This window comes from Manihot esculenta, chromosome 5, assembly GCF_001659605.2.
Source record: "Manihot esculenta cultivar AM560-2 chromosome 5, M.esculenta_v8, whole genome shotgun sequence".
NCBI lineage: Eukaryota > Viridiplantae > Streptophyta > Magnoliopsida > Malpighiales > Euphorbiaceae > Manihot > Manihot esculenta.
The window spans coordinates 1042680-1066393 of NC_035165.2; the positions used below are offsets into that span (position 1 = coordinate 1042680).

The 23714-nt window shown below is 36.1% G+C and overlaps 4 protein-coding genes and 1 pseudogene across 5 annotated transcripts; 4 read left to right on the forward strand and 1 right to left on the reverse strand.

The window, feature by feature from the left end:
- Positions 1–173: 173 nt before the first annotated feature.
- LOC110614460 lies at positions 174–2605 on the forward strand (annotated as a pseudogene).
- Positions 2606–3809: 1204 nt separating this feature from the next.
- LOC110614400 (protein translocase subunit SECA1, chloroplastic) lies at positions 3810–11568 on the forward strand. 2 transcript variants are annotated; one of them, XM_021755922.2, is made up of 20 exons: positions 3811–4421; positions 4641–4713; positions 5014–5220; positions 5500–5603; positions 5724–5903; positions 6308–6526; positions 6674–6787; positions 6873–6986; positions 7294–7461; positions 7601–7776; positions 8190–8256; positions 8379–8525; positions 8704–8799; positions 8885–8953; positions 9180–9281; positions 9407–9658; positions 9799–9866; positions 10152–10269; positions 10771–11010; positions 11134–11568. In XM_021755922.2, exons 1-20 carry the CDS (start codon positions 4008–4010, stop codon positions 11284–11286), a joined length of 3081 nt encoding a protein of 1026 aa, XP_021611614.1. In that variant the 5' UTR covers positions 3811–4007; the 3' UTR covers positions 11287–11568. The 2 variants fall into 2 exon arrangements, with proteins under 2 accessions (XP_021611615.1, XP_021611614.1); XM_021755923.2 differs by lacking the exons at positions 9799–9866; positions 10771–11010; positions 11134–11568 and having other exon boundaries at positions 3810–4421; positions 10152–10260.
- Positions 11569–11579: 11 nt separating this feature from the next.
- On the reverse strand, positions 11580–13035 carry LOC110614401. The gene is made up of 6 exons (XM_021755924.2): positions 12884–13035; positions 12755–12802; positions 12615–12675; positions 12379–12522; positions 12121–12288; positions 11580–12031 (listed from the first exon to the last, which is right to left on the reverse strand). The coding sequence occupies exons 1-6, from the start codon at positions 12955–12957 to the stop codon at positions 11915–11917; spliced, it is 612 nt and encodes a 203-aa protein (XP_021611616.1). The 5' UTR covers positions 12958–13035; the 3' UTR covers positions 11580–11914.
- A 2410-nt stretch (positions 13036–15445) lies between these two features.
- On the forward strand, positions 15446–19040 carry LOC110616197 (probable polygalacturonase). Its single transcript, XM_021758543.2, has 6 exons — positions 15446–16176; positions 16810–17127; positions 17471–17591; positions 17662–17836; positions 17979–18049; positions 18301–19040. Exons 1-6 carry the CDS (start codon positions 16159–16161, stop codon positions 18996–18998), a joined length of 1401 nt encoding a protein of 466 aa, XP_021614235.1. The 5' UTR covers positions 15446–16158; the 3' UTR covers positions 18999–19040.
- Positions 19041–20509: 1469 nt separating this feature from the next.
- On the forward strand, positions 20510–21183 carry LOC122723731. The gene is made up of 2 exons (XM_043957007.1): positions 20510–20615; positions 20690–21183. Exons 1-2 carry the CDS (start codon positions 20510–20512, stop codon positions 21148–21150), a joined length of 567 nt encoding a protein of 188 aa, XP_043812942.1. The 3' UTR covers positions 21151–21183.
- Positions 21184–23714: the final 2531 nt, after the last annotated feature.

Here is a 23714-nt window from a genome sequence, read left to right on the forward strand (position 1 = left end):
GTCCATTGTTTATTTGTGCTTATATTAGGGATTTGTAAGACACGGTTTTAAGTAACAGAAATGGAACAAAAAATTGTCCATTTTGTTGCAAAGGGGATCAAATCAGACTGAATCAGCTGCTGGTTTTTTGAATTTTTTCTTAACAGTTAGTTAAATGACTCAAGTTAACAGAAATGTCACACGGTTGTGACATTGTTTTCTCTTCCATTTTGCTAGTTTCAATGTGTATGCTAGCTTTTGTCTAACATTTTTACTTATCTGTAGAATAATTTCATAATACTTTGATGTCCCTGTTTGCAGGTATTAGTCCATATTAAAATTCTTTTCTGTTTTATAGGAGCCACGAGTTCCTTTGGCAGGAAGGCCATACTGCATTTGCAACAAAGGCAGAAGCAGTTGAGGAGGTATGGAACTGAGTACTCAACTCCAGTCCTTGTAGTTTTAATTAATGTTTAATGGAAAACATAATGGCAGTGGTTAAAAAAGTACCACAGTTGTTGAGAAATCGTTAAATCTTAGGAAAAGTACATGGTCATGGGGACTCCATATGTTTGTAAGAACGCATCAGTTAATAATTCAACTAGGGAGTATTTAAGTTTTGGGATGCAATATATTCTTTTAATTGTTAGTATCAGCACTCACTGCTTTTGCATGAAAATATTTGCCTGCTTTTGATAATTTATATTGACATTAGTATAGTATGAAGAATTTTTGCATGAAAATAATCCAACTGTTTTGCATCAGGTCCTTCAAATATTGGAACTATGTAGGCATATATATGAAGAATTTTTGGCTATTCCCGTTATAAAAGGCAGGAAAAGTGAGATGGAGAAATTTGCTGGTGGACTTTACACAACTAGTGTTGAGGTATTTAACAGTCACTTATCATGTTGAGAAGGACAGTCCAAAGTTGTCTTCATTGAACTTTTAAGCTATTCACACTGATGTCTGTTAATCGGTTATAATCTTTTTATGTCCTTTTTAATTTTTTAAATTTATCTTCATTGTGATTGTTGTTTCTCATTGACAACATCTGCCATCACACGAGGCTAATTTTAATGATCTTATGTAGATTGGGGTGATGGTAATGGTTCATGGAGATGACAAAGGCTTGGTTCTGCCGCCTAAAGTGGCATGTGTTCAAGTTATGGTGGTTCCAGTGCCGTATAAAGATGCTGATACTCGAGGAATCTTTGATGCCTGCACTGAAACTGTTGATACTTTATGTAAGGCTAGCATTCGTGCAGAGGCTGACTTTAGAGACAATTACTCACCTGGTTGGAAGTACTCACACTGGGAAATGAAAGGTGTTCCCCTAAGGATTGAAATAGGGTCCAAAGACTTGGCAAATAATCAGGCATGCTAACTCATTGTCATTTTCTTTGCTGTTTTTGTTTTCTTCCTTGTGCATGATGATTATTTTGAATATTATATTGCTCTTGGTTTGTTCCCCTTTGTAGATAAGAGTTGTTAAATGCTAAGATGATTTTGCTATGTTCTCAGGTCCGTGCTGTTCGTCGCGACAATGCAGAGAAAAGAAGATTTAAGCTGGGTCAATTTGGTTGAGCAAGTAAAAGATATACTGGAGGATATTCATCAGAGTCTGTTTGATGCTGCTAAACAGAAGCGAGATGCTTGCATTCAAGTTGTAAAAACTTGGGATGAATTCAAGGAGGCTCTGAGCCAAAAGGAAAATGATCTTAGCTCCTTGGTGTGATGAGGAGTTAATCATATTGCCATTATAAAGTTGTCAATATTGCCTGTTACATGAATTGTCTGTTGCTGCAAAGATCTTTCTTGATTTCAAGGATTTTCATTGACATATCAATATCTTTGGTTTAATTATTATGATACCTAACCTTGTAGCTGCTTCAATTAATATGGAAGGAGTATCAGGTAATGAAGTGCTGGTTTGGAAATGTTTGCACACATTATCTAGATATTTTTCCTTGTGAATATTTCTAGTAATAGAATGCTAATCCGTAGTTGGTTTCAAGCCATGTGAAAGGGATTTATCATATGCTAACAATACGTCTGTATTCTATTAGGATCTTTGTTCATCTAATGAATGTTGTACTTATTTTCCATGGTGGTGATAAAGATGGAATGGGCTTAATTTTAGTATAGTATGCATGCATCTTCTGTACTACAGTAGGCACATTCATGGAGTGCTACAAGCAAGAAGGAATTTTTTTTTTTAAATCCTCCTTGGATTAACCTTCATGGTGTCTTTTCTGCTGTAATGATTCCACAGGAGGTAGAGCAAGATGTGAAAGAGCGAACAAGAGGTGAGATGGGAGCAGCCAAGAGCCTTTGTACTCCATATGAGCAGCCAGAGCTCCCGGAAGGTAATATCCTGCGTTTTCCTGTTAGGATCATCCTCCTTTTCTTTTCTTTCTTACTGAAACCTAATTTTGATCGAAAAAATAATATTACATCTGTGTTTTTAGCATTGTTATTAAAATGCCCCGTTCTCTCAGGTACAAAATGCTTTGCCTCTGGAAAGCCTGCAAAGAAATGGACCTACTGGGGCAGAAGTTACTAGATTTATATACCGTCATCGATGACATCCTTTCTCAGCTTTTGTATCTGGTGAAAACATTAATTTTCTGTCCCGGACTAGGGGTGGGATTTTTCCCTTCAAAGCTGAATGTCTGCACAAGATTGCCGCAAATTAGGCTGCTTGTGCTTCAAAATTTTGATAATTGGTTTATTGCTCGGTATCAAGATCTCTCTTGGAATAAAAATCACCAGGGCAAGGTGAGTGATGGAGAGGGAGGAGGGAGGAGGAAGAAGAGGGTTGCTCGTTTGCAGAACCCATAGCGGGATCCCGGAGAAAGAAAAAAAAAATTACAGAGGATATATAGAATTACAACAAAATAGAAAATGAAAAATTAAAATTGAAATCAAAATCAGAGGGTTTTATGCCCTGATCTCCGTGATCCTGAAATGACTATTATCCATTTCCATCTGCACCAAATCAAAATGGACAAATAGCGTGACAATAAAAATTAATTATAATTGCATTTTATTTTATATATAATAATTATTATAATCATTTAAAATAGAGCTAATAAGATATTTTTAAATATTCTATTTATTCGAATCATAATAAAATAAATTTAATAATTATATAGTATAAATTTAAATTTAAAAAATAATAAAATTCAATTTGAATCGTTTATATAAATAATTAATTTAATATAAAAAATATATTTTATAATAATATTTATAATTTTTTTTATATTTTTTATTTAAAAATTAAAATTTAAATATTTTTAAAAATGTTAAATTTTTTAAATAAAAATTATTAATAAAAAATATTTTTTATATAAATTATTAATTAAAATATGTAAAATTAAATGAATTTAATTTTATTTAAATAATAATAATTAAATTTAATTAATTTAAATTAATTTTTAATCAAATTTTAAAAAAAATTCAAATATTACTAATATAAATTAAATTTATAAATATTCTAATCATATTTACATCATTAAAACCATTCAAATATATAACTAATTATATCATATCATATGATGATAATTTTATATTACTGTTGTATAATTATGATTTTATTTATTTGTGTTACTACAAGGATTAACAACTTGTAGTCAAAATATCTTCTTATATTTTATTTTAAGTGTAAATATATATATATATATAGCTTGATTAATGCTTTCAAAAAAAAAAAATATAGCTTGATTAAGTATACAGTGAGCCAATGGAAGTAGAAAATAAAAATAATAAAAGAAATTGGTGCTCCTGTTATTTTAAGCCACTTGTCCGCGAGCATGTATAGGCTTTCTTGAGACTGGATTTCCCACAAATGATAATTGCCTTACCTTATCCTCTCTCTCTCTCTCTCTCTCTCTCTCTGCTCTGATCTTTCTTCAGAGGAACAACACCATTCCTCTGCTTAAAATTTTAACTAAACCCAGCGGAATCAAAACAGCTCTCCGCTCACTATAAATCCCACAAGCTTCTAGTACCAATCTTATCTTTCAATGGCTGCACCATTATGCGACCCGCCTTTAGTCAACCGCTTTCCCTCAGTTTCTTCTTTCTCTCCAAAGTCTTTCCTTGCCAACGAAAATTACCGTTTGGAGACTCATCTTCGTTCCTCTTTTCTCGGTGCTAAATCCCTCCAAATGTTCCGTTCTGCAGCTAAGACATCGAAATTGGGGAGTAATGGAAGGCGGAGGATGCTTGCCATGGCTTCATTAGGAGGTTTTCTGGGTGGGATGTTTAAAGGCACGGATACTGGGGAGTCCACGAGGCAGCAGTATGCTCCAACTGTTACCCTTATTAATGGATTGGAAGCTGAGATGTCTGCATTGTCTGATTCGAAACTGAGAGAAAAGACTTCTTCGTTGAAGGAGCGTGCCCAAATGGGTGAATCCTTGGATTCTCTTTTACCTGTAAGCTTTTTGGTTGCTATCTAAATATAAGTTTGTTTCTGGTAATTGTTAATTGTTCAATGTATGGAAGGGTTTGTTCTGAACTTGATTGTTGAATGCACCTGCAATGATAACTGCCAAATACCTTTTATTTATTTGTTGTTTCACAGCTGATTGAACCAGTCTAAAAGTATTTCCCTTTGCTTATGGGACTTTTTATATAAAAAAAATGCATTTCAGGAAGCATTTGCCGTGGTAAGGGAGGCTTCAAAGAGGGTTTTAGGGCTTCGTCCCTTTGATGTGCAACTGATAGGTAATGTTTTCTTCATGAAAATGGTTTGCCTCTGCCCATCTTTAGTGAATATTCTTTTGTTATTGTTGTTATTCTTATTCTTATTGGTTTTGTAGTAGGAGGGAGTGTGTTACCAAATAATTGGATAACTTGCATCAATGTAGTAGTACATGTAGGAAGTATTTTGGTAACATTTGTAAATTCTCAGCAAAGTTACAAAGTAAAATTTGTCTTTACCATATGTGGGCATTTGTTCAAATTTGGAATTCTTGAACTCCTTTCTATCTTTGCATTACTGTAAAATGATTTTATGTTATGTAGGTGGCATGGTTCTTCACAAGGGAGAAATCGCTGAAATGAGAACTGGAGAGGGAAAGACACTTGTTGCCATCTTACCAGCTTATTTGAATGCATTAAGTGGTAAAGGAGTTCATGTTGTGACTGTCAATGATTATTTGGCACGGAGAGATTGTGAATGGGTTGGTCAAGTTCCCCGCTTTCTTGGTTTGAAGGTTGGCCTAATCCAACGTATGTCACAGACCTTTGTACTTGTCTAGCACATATTTTGCTTCAATCTGAAGATTTATATAGACATGCACATTCATTTGTTTCTGTAGGTATCTGGTAAGACATCTAGTTATATGTTTTTGTGTCCATTAGTAGCTGTCTTGTATAGGCAGGTGCACAGTTCTTTCTTGCCACTTCATACTGCCTTTTAGTTTCCCTTTATACTTGGTTATTGCTTTTTGCAAGTTAGGTCATATTTTTTTGTGCGCACAACAATCCAACAACTGCTTTTATATGCAGAAAACATGACAAGTGAACAAAGAAGGGAGAATTATTTGTGTGATATCACATACGTCACCAACAGCGAGCTTGGTTTTGATTTCTTGAGAGATAATCTTGCCACGGAAAGTAATTTTTGCTTTTTATACTAAATTATTCCCGATAGTCATTATCTTGATTCATGCATTACAGAGCTTGCTGAATATCTGTCCTATCCTGGCTTTTTTTTTCTCTGACATCTACAGAGTGTTGAGGAGCTTGTCCTAAGAAGTTTCAATTACTGTATAATTGATGAAGTTGATTCCATCCTCATTGATGAAGCAAGAACTCCTCTCATCATATCTGGACCTGCAGAGAAACCTAGTGATCGATATTATAAGGCTGCAAAAGTAGCCTCAGCTTTTGAAAGAGATATACATTACACTGTAAGCTTGCCACTGATATCGAATTTTTTACTTAAACCAAATAACTATAGGCATACTACCAACTACCCTTTGTTTTCTAAATTAATCCTTGTACTCTGAGTTTCATTATTGTAGACTTATTCAAAGAATGAAAAAAGATATAACAAAAGTAAATTGGAAAAATTATTAGGTAAAAATCATGTAGTAAGTAGGAAATAAATACGCTGATGGAATGTTTTAATTATTAATTCTTGTGGGTTGAATGAAATTACTTTGCATAATATACAAACTCAACTTTTCATCACAAATTAACTAGTTTTTCTAGTCTTTAGTCAGCAAAACTAGTGGCAATATATCTACATGACAAGGGCTGATTCTATGTTTTTTTTTTCAGTTCATTTTGCTTACCATGTCTATTTTTGCAGGTGGATGAGAAGCAGAAAACAGTTCTTCTCACAGAACAGGGTTACGAGGATGCTGAAGAAATTTTGGATGTAAAAGACATGTATGATCCCCGAGAACAATGGGCATTGTATATTCTGAATGCAATAAAAGCAAAGGAGTTATTTCTTAGAGATGTTAATTATATCATACGTGGCAAGGAGGTGCTTATTGTAGATGAATTTACAGGCCGAGTTATGCAGGTGATACTGTTTGTCTAAGTAGTGAAATTATTGATGTCATTGGTATTTGTGTTATCATTTATTCATCAGAAGTATATATGCAGAAAAATATTGATACACTCATTAACTGAAGTCATAATGAATTTGATATTTTGCTATTTCTGTCAGGGGAGGAGATGGAGCGATGGACTTCACCAAGCAGTTGAAGCAAAAGAAGGTTTGCCCATCCAAAATGAAACTGTGACCTTGGCGTCTATTAGTTACCAAAACTTCTTTCTCCAGGTAGGGGCATTCTATCTTCAAGCTCACTAGATGCAGCAGTTTTAGCAATAAAACTTTTAACTCGTAATGCTTATTATATCTACAGTTCCCGAAACTCTGTGGAATGACTGGCACTGCAGCAACTGAAAGCACAGAATTTGAAAGTATATACAAACTTAAAGTTACAATTGTGCCTACAAACAAGCCCATGATAAGAAAGGTTTGTTCTACTGCATCCACATTAATCTGAATCAGTTTGGTTATTGTTGTGAAAAGAGTCGAAGTCTCGAAGATCCTACGTCTGGAAGACAATTAATAGAAATAGAAATTAATTTGCAATCTTTTGTCTGGTAGTTGAGAATTAACAATTCTCCGTAAGAAGAAGGTTGATTTTACCTTTGATATCTTCAATTTGGAACTCTGTTAAGTTTTTTGGTATATATATGGGCTTTACTTAATGCAGAACCATTTTTTTAATGAATTTTTTAGTGCCTTTCAATTTTCTTATCATCTTATTTCCTTCCCAGGATGAATCTGATGTAGTTTTCAGGGCAACTACTGGGAAATGGCGGGCAGTTGTGGTAGAGATTTCAAGAATGCACAAAACAGGTCGACCAGTGCTTGTTGGCACAACAAGTGTTGAGCAGAGTGATGCACTGTCAGAACAGTTATGCGAAGCTGGAATTCCTCATGAGGTGAAGCTTATTGATTTTGTGGAATTGAAGTTGTGATTGAGATGCACATGAACAACGATGCATGAATCAAGAAACTAAGCTGAGCTAACTGATTTATGTTATATGGATGAGAGAATTAATAATTTATATTTTCTTAAAGGTTCTCAATGCAAAACCAGAAAATGTGGAGAGAGAAGCAGAGATTGTAGCACAGAGTGGACGCGTGGGGGCAGTTACAATTGCGACAAATATGGCAGGTCGTGGAACTGATATTATTCTTGGTGGAAATGCAGAATTTATGGCAAGGTTGAAGCTACGGGAAATGCTTATGCCAAGGTATCTATGAATGATTGGTCTACTCTGTACATTTTACAGTTCATTCATTTCTGTGGTTCAACTGATGAGTCCAATGATTAAATCATTGAGGGTAAAAATCTTGAATTCAATATTCCCATTTTGTAATTGCTTAATATGATAATGATCTAGTGGACATGAATTCTGCTTAGATAGAGAGTCTGATCATCCACAAATACATTATCTCTGGCATGAGAGTTAATCCCATCACTGATTGGCATTTGAATCCAATATATGTAAAGAAAAGCATCTTGTAAATCTGGCACGAGTGCTCTTATGCTTTTTAGTTTCATTGAATTTTGCTTATCTGAAAGATGCTCTATTTAAAATGTGCACATTTTTCACTGTTTAATTCAATTTTTTTAAATGTCTCTTTTGTTTTCAAAATGTTACAGAGTCGTTAAGCCAACTGAAGGAGGTTTTGTATCAGTAAAGAAACTTCCTCCAAGGAAGACATGGAAGGTTAGTTTTCATGTTGCCTTATGAAATTGGTGGTACTTTTTTGGAATATAAACTGGGTTCTAATAGAGTTTATCAGATAATATAATTTATTAATCAAAGATACATTGTTTATAACATTCCAGGTCAATGAAAGTTTGTTTCCATGCAATCTAACTAATGAGAATACTAACTTGGCTGAGGAAGCTATCCAGTTGGCTGTAAAAACTTGGGGCCAGAGGTCATTGACTGAACTTGAAGCAGAGGACCGCCTATCTTACTCCTGTGAAAAGGTGTAAACCATGTAAAGTAATTCTATTTTGAAAATCAAATTTACAAGTAAAAAATTTGAGTCCAGATGTTGGACATTTTCATGACTGTCTAAATTTTTTTTCCTCCTATGTTTTCATTAGAAAATAATCACCAGTCAGCCCACCTCACTGCTATTATATTTTTTACCTTTTTCTAAAGGGCCCTGCTCAAGATGAAGTCATAGCCAAGCTGCGTTATGCCTTTCTAGGGATTGTAAGAGAATATAAGGTCTATACTGAGGAAGAAAGGAAGAAGGTTAGCTTTGTCGTTGGGTAATACTTTACCTGATTTTACCTAATAGTATTACTTTCAACTTAATTCATGTCCATATTTTTTGCAGGTTATATCAGCTGGTGGACTACATGTGGTTGGCACAGAAAGACATGAATCACGGCGAATTGATAATCAGGTTGAATTCATCACTTTTTATGTAATGTTGTAATTTAAACTGTGAACTCCAACTAACTGATGCTGTACTTCACGTTCTCATTTGAAGAGGAAATTTCCTCTTTCTCCCATATACGTATAAATATATTTTCTCTTCTTCTGTGTGTTCGCGTGATGGGATTGTGAGAATAATTTTAGTTTGAAATTAATACATACTAAAACATAACTTGTATGTTGTGTATGCATAGCTTCGTGGTCGAAGTGGTCGCCAAGGGGATCCTGGAAGTTCCCGCTTTTTCCTAAGTCTTGAAGATAACATTTTTAGAATTTTCGGTGGTGATCGTATCCAGGTTAGGCCTGCAATGCAGTTGTGTAGTTGCTAGTGTTTCTTTAGAATATGTTTGCTGTAACATTTCTTTTTTTATTAGGGAATAGTGCTAATAACACAAAATGTTCTTAATATTGCCACTTACAGGGATTGATGAGAGCTTTTAGAGTTGAAGACCTACCAATTGAGTCCAAGATGCTAACAAAAGCACTAGATGAAGCACAGAGGAAAGTGGAAAATTATTTTTTTGATATTCGGAAGCAATTATTTGAGTATGATGAAGTCCTGAATAGCCAAAGAGATAGGGTGTACGCAGAGAGAAGACGAGCTCTTCAATCCGACAATCTTCAGTCTCTTATTATTGAATATGCTGAGTTGACTATGGATGACATCTTGGAGGTAACCTATTTGAGAACCGTTATTTTTTCTTTTCTTTTTTTTTTTTTTGCCTTTTTTTTAATAATCTAATCTCTTATCTGCATCATTTACTATAAATGCGTCTGGTTTCGAATATTTTCTGACTAGAATTATTAGAGCAGGCAAATATTGGTTCTGATGCACCAAAAGAAAGTTGGGATCTTGAAAAGCTCATTTCAAAGGTTCAACAGTAAGATTCTTCCTCAGTTCCATGCACTTAATGCTGGATGAAGATCAAAACATGAGTTGTGATAAATCGTAAAAGCTATTTGGTTCTTTTTTGTGGCACTGATGCTGAAGTTGCAACGTTTGATTGTTCTTTCTTTAAAAGTAGTTTGGATTGAATTTAACATGTCAAATTATGATATAGATCAAAGTTTTGGATAACATCAGCAAGTGATGCTTCACTAGTTGCAAGATTTTGGTGTGCGATTACTTATTTAACATAGGTTTTATGATTAATTTATAATTATAGGTACTGCTACCTGCTGAATGATTTGATCCCTGATATGTTGAGAAGTAAGTGTTCAAGCTATGAGGACTTGCAGAATTATCTTCGTCTTCGAGGTCGTGAAGCATATTTGCAAAAAAGGGTTCGTATATTATTTTCACTTGCTTGAGAAAGATTTTCCTGTTTATATGGAGCCCTGCATCTCAGTCCATTTAGAGTTTGTTCTTTTAATGAGATGGAAATTCTGCTGCATATGATCATAATCATGCTAATACATCTGTTCATGCATGAATAATGCAAGACAAATTCAGTTAGAGCATCCCATCACATAGAAACAACTCCTCGCAGTACCTGGCCCCTTGGGATGTCACTTCTTGTCCAACATTTCTTTTAAATACCTAACAGTGTGTTTTCTACTGAATTCCTGCATTGTGATGCACATAGAACTAGTACATTTCATAATATGCATGATTTGTATTTTGGCCTTCGCCACCATCTTGACAAATAATTTGTCAATCATGGAAGAAGTAAAAGAAAAAACGAGTCCTGTGCTCCAATTTTGGTATCTTAGTGTCATGTCATATTCCCCTTTTTCTCCAGAAGTTTTTTATTTTTCCCTTCTCTGTTCTGAATTGTGTTTTAGGATATTGTGGAACAAGAAGCACCAGGCTTGATGACTGAAGCCGAAAGATTCTTGATTTTGAGCAATATTGATCGCTTGTGGAAGGAACACTTGCAGGCACTCAAGTTTGTTCAGCAAGCCGTAGGATTGCGAGGATATGCACAACGTGATCCGCTCATCGAGTATAAGCTAGAAGGCTATAATCTCTTCTTGGATATGATGGCTCAGATAAGAAGAAATGTTATATACTCCATATATCAGGTTTACACCAAGCCAAATATGGAAAAATATGAAATACCTAGCGTTTTCCATTGTCAGTTTTTTAAATGCTTCTTCGATATCTCATTGATGCTTGTAATTTTGTTATTTGTCTTTCTCTGCCAGTTTCAACCTGTACTGGTAAAGAAGGATCAGGAGCAAAGCCAGAATGAGAAGGCAGCCAAACTTGTCACAAATGGTAGAGGTGGTAAGAAGAAAGCTAGTCCTGCCAATGTTGCGGAGTCCTCTTCAGCTGCAAGCCCCCAGGCTAGTGCATGAGGCTCGCATCAGGGAAGAACTACTAAAATTTGGCAGGGACGGAAACAATCCAGAAAATCTTCTTGTTCTCTCGAATGGTAGATATCGATAATCTGTAATTTACCTCAGCTGTGCCTAAAGAGATTAAAGTGAAAAACAAGAAACTAGGAGGGTCTATTTAACTGTACCATAGAAGAACCACACCTTCAAACTAGGAAAGATCTAGGAATTGGCACATTAATACAGGGCTGAATTACTTGTATTATTTTTTCAATCACAATAATAAATCGGAAAATATGTCAAGTGCTCATCTCTTCATCAGGAATAACTATCCTTACTCATTTATAAGGTTTCATTTTGTTAAATTGTGCCGAGTTTATCAGACAAGCTGGTATGTTTAAAAAGTATAAGCTGTAGACAATGTCATATTGTCATGTATCCAGAGAAACATAATCTTGATATTCGCAGAAAAGGGGAGAGGTCCAGACACGCATTGACCGCATGCGAGGGTGCATTTTGCTCCTGGGAGTAGGGTCTGACGGCAGCATTCTTATCACAAAAAAGCTTGGATACTTCCTTCAGCATTCCCTGGATCTCCCCCCTTGTGCTTTGCGCTGATGCAAAACGATGCCTGAGCAAAACACAGCTATCATTGACAGGGAGCAGTAGGTGTCTCTGAAGAATTCAGGCAATGTGTTTGAAGGTTCAACTCATTGCCACCGTTAAGAATTTCCTCAACAACTTGATTTATGGAATTTCCTTTATCCTGCATGAAATGAAATATCAATTAACACCAAGCAATTATCAGATGCAGGAGATGTGCAAGTTTACATTGTGAAAGTCATGATCCTTAACTTTCACTCCAATGGCAATTGCTGTTTTCAGTTTGACAAGTTCACCTAATCTCAAGGATCCCTTTTTCCCATCTTTAACAAAGATCACCGGTACCTTCCTTGAAGAAGCCAAGCTTGGCAGATGCTTCATTAGCCATTTTGGGTTGCAGTCGTGAGCTATCACTATGGCCTAATTACTCAATTAAGAGACCAATTACTTGCAATACATCCGAGGTAGACACAGCCACATATTCTGATTCAAAGGCTAACGGTAACTAACCTGAAGCTGAACTGCAGTCGGTTTACGATGCTGTGTGGAGATAACATGAGGCGGCGGCTTTTGACCGAACCCTTCCATCTCCACCGTAGGCGACATCCGTTCAAGAACACGAGTCACTTCATTGACCCCAATGGCAAATCGTTGCTATAAGAAACGACACAAAACCATATCTCCCTATCGTCAAACAGAATGAAAATAGATGAAAACGAAGGAAGGAATCGGAATAGCATGACAACCTTAAACCAAAATTTCTCCGGCAGCGAGTTTCCATCCAGAAGCTTCGCGGACTCTATTGCCCTGTTATGAATAAAACCACAGTCATAGACCACAATTGAAATCCAGAATGGGAAAGGGAAAAAAGCGTCTATGATGTTACCCATTAATTAGTTTCAGCAAACGAACTAAACGCTCCCCTTCATAGCAACTACACAATCAAAGACCACAGAGGGTCAACAGTGGTTTTAATCAAATTGGAACTGTAAACAAGAAACAAAGACCCACATACTCTTGTTCTTGAGGAACGAAGCCAGATTTCGAGGCGTCTTTAGCATTTTTAGAAGCTCTATTTTTGTTTCCCATGGCCGCGTATTGATTTTGCTAGGGGGTTTAGCAGTAGAGTTTTGCTTTTGCGATGTTTTATGCTTGTTACTCGTTCGATAAAATGTCCAAAACGGGTCAGTGTCAGTGGCATTCACAGGCCCAATAGGAGAAGCCCATTGGCTGATCTCATATACGTCCAATTTGGACCTGAAGTATGGTCCATATGCCCCTAGAGAAGAAAGTTAAAACATGGGAAAATTCAACCAATCAAAGGGAAATGGTCCCCCTTGTCTAGTCCTGGCTCGTCTTGCAAGGCCTTTCATTGGGATGAGACCAAATTGAACATCAATTTTTACAAAAAGGAAAATTTTCTTTGGTAGAAATTCAAATTAGATATTTTCATTTAACACAATTGCAATATTTAATGCATTTAACTTGGAGTGGTCCTGCTTCTCAATCCTGATTTGAGGATGTTCCCGTACTGAAACCAATGACATCATTTTTTTGTTTTATAAAGGAGGAAGTTAGCATGCCCCCAAATTGTACAAAGCTGGTGGATGGTAAGAGAGTTAAAGGTTGCAGCTATTTTAGCTTAATGTAGTATAGATTGAGCTACTGGGTAGGTAGATAATGCTTCCTCCAAATCCAATGCATTAGAGCCATGTGCCTTGCACAATTATCATCACTACAACAAGCATCTCAATTCTCTTCCTATTACTTGTCTTTTTCTTCAAGGAAAAATCGCATAATTTTTGGGATATGTTCCTTTTTCGCACTGCTTATTTTCCCCAGCAAATAGTGAATTCTAATGAAGCTGTGGAAGAAAAATAATATTTGACTGCTGGTTGTAAGAGTTTAGAGAGGTGGCAATTGCAAATTAGGAGTCTCTGAACCCATCATCCAAGATTTGTATGGTCACTGCCATCCTCTCCTTTGTCCTTGTAGACTGTAGACTGTAGGAGTTGGAGGAGAAGATGCCTACAATTTTTACTTGCTCTCTCCAAAAAAAACCAAACTTAGTAATCATTTATATCTATAGATAGTGATTCATTCAAGTACAATATAAACTTTTTTTAATAGGAAATAATTTAAAAATAGACTATTGAAAATATATGTGAAAAGCATATTAATCTTCAGAATAAATGAGAAAAAATAAAAAAGTGGAAGAAGGATATTTTTCATATATTTGGCAAATAAAATAAGGATATAATTTTTTGTTAGAATTCTTTGTGATGAGGAGGATGTTTGATAGGATGCGTTTGGTAGATATTAATGGGACTTTTACGCTAAGAAATAAAAAGGCAGCGGCTACATTTTCCTTCCGAAATTCTTATTTACACTTGTATACATTTAATTAATTAAAGTTTTTATAACTTATAAATACTCACCATCGTAATTTGTATTAGAAAATAAATGTTTATTTCACCAATTACAATAAAAAGTATTATAGTTGGTAGACCATTTTTTTAAATAAAAATATATATTATTAAAAATAAAAAAATATAAATAATAAATTAATTGAAACGGTAAGATAACAAGTTAAAATGATGGGGTTTACGAGACAAATGAAATTATGGAGATATGATAAAAGATTTAGGAGGGAAAGTAATTAGTTTGGAAATAAAGTATTTGCATGCGGAGTGAGCAATCTCATTAGTCAGTTTGAAGTCGTGTTTGGTTAATGGAGGCATTGGATTCCATCCATCCCACCCTTTCTTTTCTTTTCTCTTCTCTATTTTCCTCTCTCAGTTCATCACTTTCTTTCCATTGTCCCCTTCTTTATAGACAAATTTTCTTAATGCCTTAATTTCTCGTCTCTTCTACTTAGGACATTTTCGTAATTAATTCTCTATCTAATAGTAATTCATGCTTTCCTTCCTCTTTACACATTCCTTTTGCTCTGCTCTTCTATTGTTTTCATCCTTAAATTATTTTCTGTTAATTAATTTTGTTGTTTTTACTTTTGAAGTTTTTATTGGCTTTGTCTTTGTTGCTGGATAACTGCCGAAGCAGGCAGCAGCTGCATTGGTCTACGGTCAAAGCCAATTAAAGAAAGCTAAAGCTTTTATTTAACCGTTATTCTATTTTATATTTAATCCAAATATTTCCATTTTTTGATAATAATAATTAAAAAAAAGACTTTGTGAATAGAAAATGAAATGATTTGGTTATGGCTTTATTTAGTGGAAATTAAATGGCAATACAGCTGTAATTCAGAGGACTTTTTTGGCTATATGTTCGAAGCAAATTGCCTCTCTAAACCAATACTGTTTGTCATAATTTATTTGTTATTTTTGAAATTTTAACCCCTAAAAAAAAGATTTTTGAGATATTAGAAATATATTTTATCAATAAAGAATGTAACATCATTTGGGGAAATAATATTTTTCTCGTTTAAAAGTTTAAAATACATTAAATTAAATAAATAATAAATAAAAAGATAAGACATTTATCCTGACAACAAAATTTCAAAAAAGAATAGAAGATAATTATTCATAATATTAGGAGATAATTAAAGAATTTTCAAAGTGAAATTAGATGTCAGTTTTGAGACGGAGTTTACTATGGTTTAACTGAAATCTTTAAATTGTCATCGGAGAGAGAGAGAGAGAGAGGCAGAGGGAGAGAGATATCTCAGTTCTCATTGCCATGCAAACTTAGCTCTGTATTACTCTGCTTCTCTCAAAACACCCGCATTAACCAGTCTTAACTTAATCACTACAGTGTACACCAACCCAACTTCGATTTCATCGAGTGTTTCTCTCTTTTTGCCTTTTTGGGTGTCCAGGTTTTTGGCTTCTGAGTGTAATCTTGAAGAAAAACAGAGAGGGAGCTTTTTGCCTTTTTGGATTTTCAGGTTTTTTGGCTTCTGATATTAAGCTTGAAGAAGAAACAGGAGAGAGAGAGAGAGAGAGAGAGAGAGTAGCAGGTGAATGAACAGGAGGGACCTACTGCTTGATTTTTGGCTGGCAGCAACAGTCACTGTCAATGATTTTTCTTCTTTGGGTGGTGTTGGTGATTTCTTTCAATATCTAATCACTAATAACACTCACACTCCTGCAATATTGTTTAGGGGGAGATCTTGGTGATCAAGATCCCTTCCCAATCTTTACCAAGCTTCTTCCTTCCTTATTTTTAGGGAATTTGTTGGTGGCCGTTTTACCCTTTCAAGGAAGGTGAAAATTAAGCTACTTTCTTTTGGTGCCTGGCCTGCAAAGGAAAACATCAGATTTCAGTCATATGAGGAGATCTTTTACTGTGAGTTGTTTGATCATTGTTTGTTTTTCTTCTTGTTTATAGCTCTCATTGCACATTTTTCCATCTTGAGGGATTAATTGGAATAGAATTACAGAAAACTATATAGCAGAACCTTTTAATTACCTTATTTCAGCCACAGATGAAAGAACATACATAAGAAAATGAGAAGAAATTTGTTGGGATCTGATTGAGCAAAAATATGAATTGGCTTTTGAGCATTGTCTCTTTACTAATGTATTTAAACTGGTGTTAGCTTTTCTTCCCATCAATGGCGTTATATATCATTAATCTTTGAGCTATTGCGTTTGAATTTTACTAGGAAGCTATACACCTATTTGTTCTTAAATGCATAATCCGGACATTTCAGTATCTTTACCTATTTTAGTTTTATATTGCTGTTTGCTTTTTGTCTTTCTCTGTATTTTATTCCTTGGCAAGTTTCTGCATTTGTTAGATGATCAAGGTTCAAAATTGCCTAATATCTGGAGTGTATGAGTAGTAATCATTGCCCAACTCAATTATTTTTGGAAAAGGTAAAATGAGAACTGAATAAAACCCTTTATTCAGATCTCATATTTCTGTTAGTAGGTTATGATGTTTTCCCCTCTTTTTTTTTTTTTTTTTTCCTTTCAGCTAGTGGGTGTGCTTCTGGTGCTTGCACTGTTCAGTAACGTTCCATGGCTAATCACGGGCAGTTCACATTGCAAACGGACTCATTCTGCAGCTATTCGGCCTCACAGTGTCACTATTACTGAATTTGGTGCAGTTGGAGATGGGGTTACTCTAAACACCAAAGCGTTCCAGAATGCTATTTTCTATCTCAATTCATTTGTTGATAAGGGAGGTGCCGAGCTTTTTGTCCCAGCTGGCAAGTGGTTGACAGGCAGCTTTGATCTCATCAGTCATCTAACATTGTGGTTAGATAAAGATGCAGTGATTCTTGGATCAACTGTAAGTTCTCACTTCCATGCCAAAGGATTTATGCATAAAAAAGCTTACATTCATTGCCTGATGTCTGCAATCCATGTTCTGACTGACCCATTTGCAGTAGATCTAAAGTAGGAAGTCTGTGAGGGATATAAAAAGCTATTTTGCATGTAATTAATGTGAATTTCAGGGAAGTTGTATTTAGTTGATATTCTAGTTCATGCAAGGATGACATCAATTCTGTGGATATTGGTTCCTCATCGCTATCCACTTGTGCAAATTGAGCCTCTAGTCCTACTGGACAGTGGTAGTTATGATATTTTGGCTCATGATATTGAAAGCAAAAAATTTGACCTGCCAATTCCAGAACCCTGATGATTGGCCAGTTGTTGATCCTCTACCATCCTATGGCCAAGGGAGGGAGTTGCCCGGTGGGAGGCATCGAAGCCTCATTTATGGCCGCAATTTGACAGATGTTGTTATCACAGGTTGGTGATATCAATTAAATGCAATATCTGTTTTGCTTGCTTTCATAGCATCACTGGTTTCTCCATGCAGGTGATAATGGAACTATTGATGGTCAAGGCACCATCTGGTGGAATTGGTTCCTAACCAAAACCTTGACTCATACCCGGCCGCATCTGGTTGAGTTAATGAACTCATCTGGGATAGTTATCTCAAACCTGACCTTCATAAACTCACCATTCTGGACAATCCACCCTGTTTACTGCAGGTTTGTTCCTCCAAGTGGACTATAATGTTTTTATCTTCCCTGTTTGCTGTACTTGAAGTTTTAAATTATAATATAAAACTGTGCAAAAGTGAAACTTTCATGAATTAGGGGGAGAGTTGAGATTGTTTTTCTGGATTAACAGCCATGTTATTGTCCAAAATGTTACTATCCGTGCTCCTCTTGAGTCACCGAACACAGATGGGATTGATCCAGGTAAACTTTCTCTGTTAGTCCCAAAACTTTTCTGATTTAATTTATATATGACAAGTACTACAGTTTGAGATGCAAATCATATAAAGAAAACATTGTAGCTCTATCTATGTTTTAGCTCTTGCTTTGATTTGAGGATACAAAACGTTTTCTTTGCTAAACAGCAATTTCAACTCTGCATCGGTTAACCATCTTCAATTACTTGCTCCAAGTACTTCACTTGGGTTCTTATGTATTCATTTAAATGCAATCAGATTCTTCTGATAATGTTTGCATCGAGGACTGTTACATTAGTACTGGGGATGATCTAATTGCCATCAAAAGTGGGTGGGACGAGTATGGCATATCGTATGGTCGTCCTTGCAGAAACATTACTATTCACCGGCTTGTTGGACAAACTCGAACAAGTGCAGGGATTGCAATTGGAAGTGAGATGTCTGGAGGCGTATCAGAAGTTCATGCTGAAAATATCCAATTTTATAATTCAAATACTGGCATTAGGATAAAGACTTCTCCGGGAAGGGGTGGCTATGTGAGAAACATCCATATATCAAATGTAAGGTTGACTGATGTGAAAATAGCTATAAGGTTCACTGGTCTTTATGGGGAACATCCAGATGGACATTATGACCCAGAAGCACTTCCAATAATAGAACGGATAACCATTGAGAATGTCACAGGAGATGACATTGAGTATGCTGGCATTCTAGAGGGTATTGAAGCAGACACTTTTCTCGACATCTGCCTATTGAACGTTACCCTCAATGTGACGTCCAACTCTCCCTGGAACTGTTCATATATCCAAGGATATTCTGACTCAGTTTCCCCAGAAACTTGTGAGTCTCTCAGGGAGAGTATCTCCCCTCATCATCACTCTGATTGTTACCATCTATCAAGTCATTTGTTGAATTCAAGTAATCAAAACAGAGGTTCTCGTTTGCTGTCTTGGTAAATTTATGGAAGTTTAATAATTAGCTCAGTCTCTGAATGGTCAGGTTAAGTTCAAATTTTGATTCTTGCCATTTCTCAAAACAACTGCTCATTGCCATGGAGAGCAAAGTTGAGTGAAGTTGCTGATTTGTTATTGACAAGAAAGAAAAAGCATTAAGAAATGATATTTCCTGTAACTTCGTGTGCAGTAACAAATAATTGAGTGATTTATTATCAGAAAGTGAAAATAGAATGAGTTTATTTCTTCTATTTAATTAATGTTAAAAAGACTTAAAGTTCCAATTCCAGTTTTCTGTGAACTCACGAGGCTAGGGTAGCCTATTTCCTGAAAAGTTGCAACCCAGTAATGAAAGAGATGGTTTCCTATTTTTGGCACGGACAAATTTCAGTTTCAGCTCAAGTATGCTTTGTCATTATATTGAATACTCATAAGAATAGGGACAGATTGAGAGGGGACCATCACTGGAATAATTATTAAGCTGATAATCACAAAACAACGCTTGTGCTGTGTCCTTTGAGGACCCTTTCTTGTGTATAGTTTCCTCCTAAATGCCAACACGCTTCCAGTTTCCACAACATACAGGAACCATAACTCAACCCCAGATGTGATGTGGATTAGCTCTTGGAAGTTGATCTATAACTTGTTCATGGGAGTAATGGCTCCATTTGATCGCATGTCTTCCTTTGAAGAAGTCCTGAGGGTCTTCGTCGGTGAACCCATTTCTGAACTTTGGGAGCCAATTGGATTTAGCATGGTAAGTTTTGGGTGAGAGTCGAGTAGGGCGCACAGGCCTCTGGCCATTTAGCTTTAGCCCAAATCCAACGGCTCAGATATCCCTTCCGTTTCATTTGCTGCCGAAAAATGTTTTGAGCTCGACTATGCAACAGTTTCGGATTCATAATTTATAATTTCAATAATATTTTTTTAGAATTACTATCAAATATTTAAATTTTCAAGGGTTGATTTCTATTTTGAAATTATTTAATTAAAATATTTTATATTTTAATAAAAAATAAAAAAAAAAGAAAAGAGGAAAGAGAACATCTTGCCTTTTATGGTTCAAATTTTAAATGTGAAAATAGATATACATAAAAAGAAAATGAGGGATGGGATTAAGTTAACTACATCCATCAATTATAATATTACTTAATCCACAATCTAACTTAACAATAATTAGTTTCTTATTTTAAAGGTGGATTATTTCATGTGTGTAAGAATTCCTTTTTCATATCAGAATTAAAATGGGAAATGTGTTCTACTCTGTTTTTTGTACTTTATTTTTTTTATCTCATATTTTTTAAAAAAGATAAAAAAAAAAAAAATTAGAGAGATGTATGTTGTAAGAGAAGAACTTACCATTTTCACTCAATTTGAAATGAAATGAAAACTGAGTTCCAATCCAATAATATAATAAGAAACTATGAGTAACAAGTTTGGGAGCACCCAGAGTTCCTCCAAACCCTTCAGCAAATCGCCATTTCATTTTCCCAACTAATTAAGCTGCCAATTTCATGCCATTGCTAAGACGATCGAACAGCTTCAGTACTGAAGCAGTAGGAGGAACTCAAGGTGACCCCAAACACTCGTATGAAGAGCCAGCTAGGGAAAACCCACTCAGTACGTTTCCCTCTATATATAATATATTTTGAATTCTGGCTGTTTTCGAATGACATGTCCCTGTGCTATTGCAGGGTTTGTTTTGTTGAACTTGGCCGTAATTGCGGCTTGTTTCTTGGACGCTTTGAACTTGGACCTTTTCATTTTTCTTTTTTTCTGGCTTCAAAGCTTCTCGTACCATTTGCCGAGGAATCTTATCCTCCAGCGGAGACTCTCAGAGACTGTACTTTTTGCGAACTTGAGAACTCAAAAGCTAGCCACTTCTTTCTCTTCTTTGTACTGTTCGCTTTGCCTGTTGCTTAATGCACATCTGCAACGTTCCTTAATTTTGTGGGGCTCACCTCAACAACGGCCCAGATGCCATTTCGTAATATTTATTGTTTCAATTGAAGGGTTTGTTTACGTAGGTCCAGTGCAATTTCCAACAAGACGCCAAGGGCCAGGTCCCCTCGTCACTAATGCTAAAAGCCTACCTTTCGTCTTATTTTGCTTGGTGTATTTTTCGTCTTACTTTATGATAACTACTGTGTTTTAAATAACTAGATTATGACCAAGCTCACTTTGAAAAATTATGAAACAGCTCGATTCAAACTGATCCAAATAATTTTTAGATTTATTTTTCACTTGATCTAAAATGGTTAATTTAAGTTATTTAATAGATTCGTACTATCTATTATATATAATTCAAAATTAACATATTTTGTTGACATAAAAAATTATCGTATTCCGCCGATGTAGAATTAAATCCCAAGTAGATAGTTAACCGTTATACTCGGTCCTGCTAAATTTGCGACGTTATCGTCGCAACTGAATCGAATACAATTGCTAAATTAGAACCAGACCATCGGGTATTGTGGTTCGCTAGTTTCTCGAGCGACTCCACCTCGTCTAATACGGGTAGCCGTTTCCTCACAGGTCCACTAGCTCCCCACAATTTTTCTGATCCAGGGTGGCTCTAATACCAATTGAAACAGTCCGATAACTTTTGGATCCACTTTTCACTTGATCCAAAATGGTTAACCCAAGTTATTTAATAGTTTCGTGCTGACTATTATATACGATTCGGAATTGTCGTATTCCGTTGATGTGGAAAATTGACGTATTCCACGGATGTGAGATTAAATCCCAAGCAGGCAACTGACCGTTACACAGTAACCCATCAAAACCTAATATACAGATGTGTTCTTCGGTACGCAGCCCTGACCTTAGTCGAACAGGCCGGATAGAGTAGGTCTCAGGCCTGTTCTAATCTAACCCACATATAATCGCTTCTTTTTCATAGATTCTATGATAAATAAATAAAAGTAGGGCTCAGGCCTGTTCTTCGAATCATATATTTAGATGTCAACTTTACGAAAGAGTATTTTTTACTGAAAAACTAATCTAACCCTTGAAAAATTTAAGGCATAACGCTAACCTCGAAAAAGAACTCAGTGCTCCAAAAGGCCAAAGGAAAACAAAGCTAAGGCAAAATCAAAATAAAAGTGAGACTTATCACTAAACTCCATGAACAAGCACACGAATGACAGAATACAAATAAAGGAAAAATATGACTTAAAGGGCAATACGAGTTGAGATAAAGGGCTGTATGAAAATTAAATGACTCAGCCAGCTAAAAGGCAATACGAGCTAAGATAAAGGGCTGAAAGAAAATTAAACACAGCCAGCTAAAGGCTTCAAGAGAATAAAAGGCCAAAAAAAATACTAAGGCATTCGATAGGCGAAAAACATAATATAACAAGTAAAACGCTTCACAAGTAAAATAAGCCAACGAGCTACCAGCCCGGTATAGTTTACAGGCAATACACATAAAAACAGTCTAAGTATGAAAATACAAGTAGAATTTAATAAATAAAAAAATAAAAGGTAGACAGAGGGAAAATAACAAAAACTCAAAATTTTATTAACAGTTGGAATGAGTTACAAAGGCAGCAAGGGAAGGGAGAGTGAAACTAACTAAATTATTTACAAGATTATATATAGTATTTTCCACCTGCGATTCAGAAGGCAAGTGAGGAGTGTTTTTGGGCAAAGGGTTGTCATCCTCTCCGTATAACACCTCCTTGCTGTTAAAGTCCTTTTCAGGGGCTCGCAGGTCTGCCAATGGAGTGGAGGGGACATCCCTAGCCGCTTTAAAGTCCTAGTTGAAGCCTGAAGCGAACATATGGAAGGCCTCTTTATACACTTTTTCCTTCAGCTCCGTAGAGGCCTTGTACTCCTCTAGTTACACTTTATAGGTCTGTTGGATCTTATCTTTCAGCTTTGCAGAGTCCTTGTACTCTTGCAAGCGCACCTCATAAGCCTGCTAGACCCTGTCCTTTGCAGCTCGGGCATTCCTCAGTAACGCAGCACACCTCTCTTCCAGAGCAGAGACGTCTTAGCGGTGTTGTTGTTGCTGAAAGCGAGACTCTTTCACCATCGAAGCCATGCCTTTTAGGTCCTCGATGTGTTTATTCAACTTCTGCTGGAGGACAGCAGCACGAGCTAAGGCCTCATCACGTTGGGCCCTAACCTCATCGCATTGGTGGTAGGACTCCTCCAAAGAGGACAATTGTGCCAAGACCTCATCTCGCTGAGCTCAACTACAAAAGCTCGTTGGGAAGCCTGAGCAACCTCTTCCCTCATCTCCCCCAATTGCTTAATGAGGTCCTTGATCTACTATTGGAACTCAGTGATATGTCCACGGATCTCACTAGTGGCAACAATATTTTCATCATGGTGCTCTTTAGCAATGCGCTCCTCTACCGAGCTCTGGAAGGACCAGTTTCAGGTATCAATCTCTATGAATACCCCGAAGGCCTACCACAGAAAAATAAAACAAGGTTAAAAAAGTTAAAGAAATCAAAAATATCCTTGAAAGAGCAGATAACTTATCATGAGGAACATCTCCCTCAAGCTATCCCCAAGGTCATCCAAAGAATGAGAGCTTAAAATCGTCTGTTGCTTGGTAGAGTAGGCGAGGTGACTAATGGGGGCCAAGAAATGAGGATCAGAGGCACCCGGGATCCCCCCAAATATCTTTTCACACAACATCTTGGTTACCGAGGCCAGTGTGGACTCAGGGGTTACCTCGGCAGCATGCAAGAGCTCATTATCTGG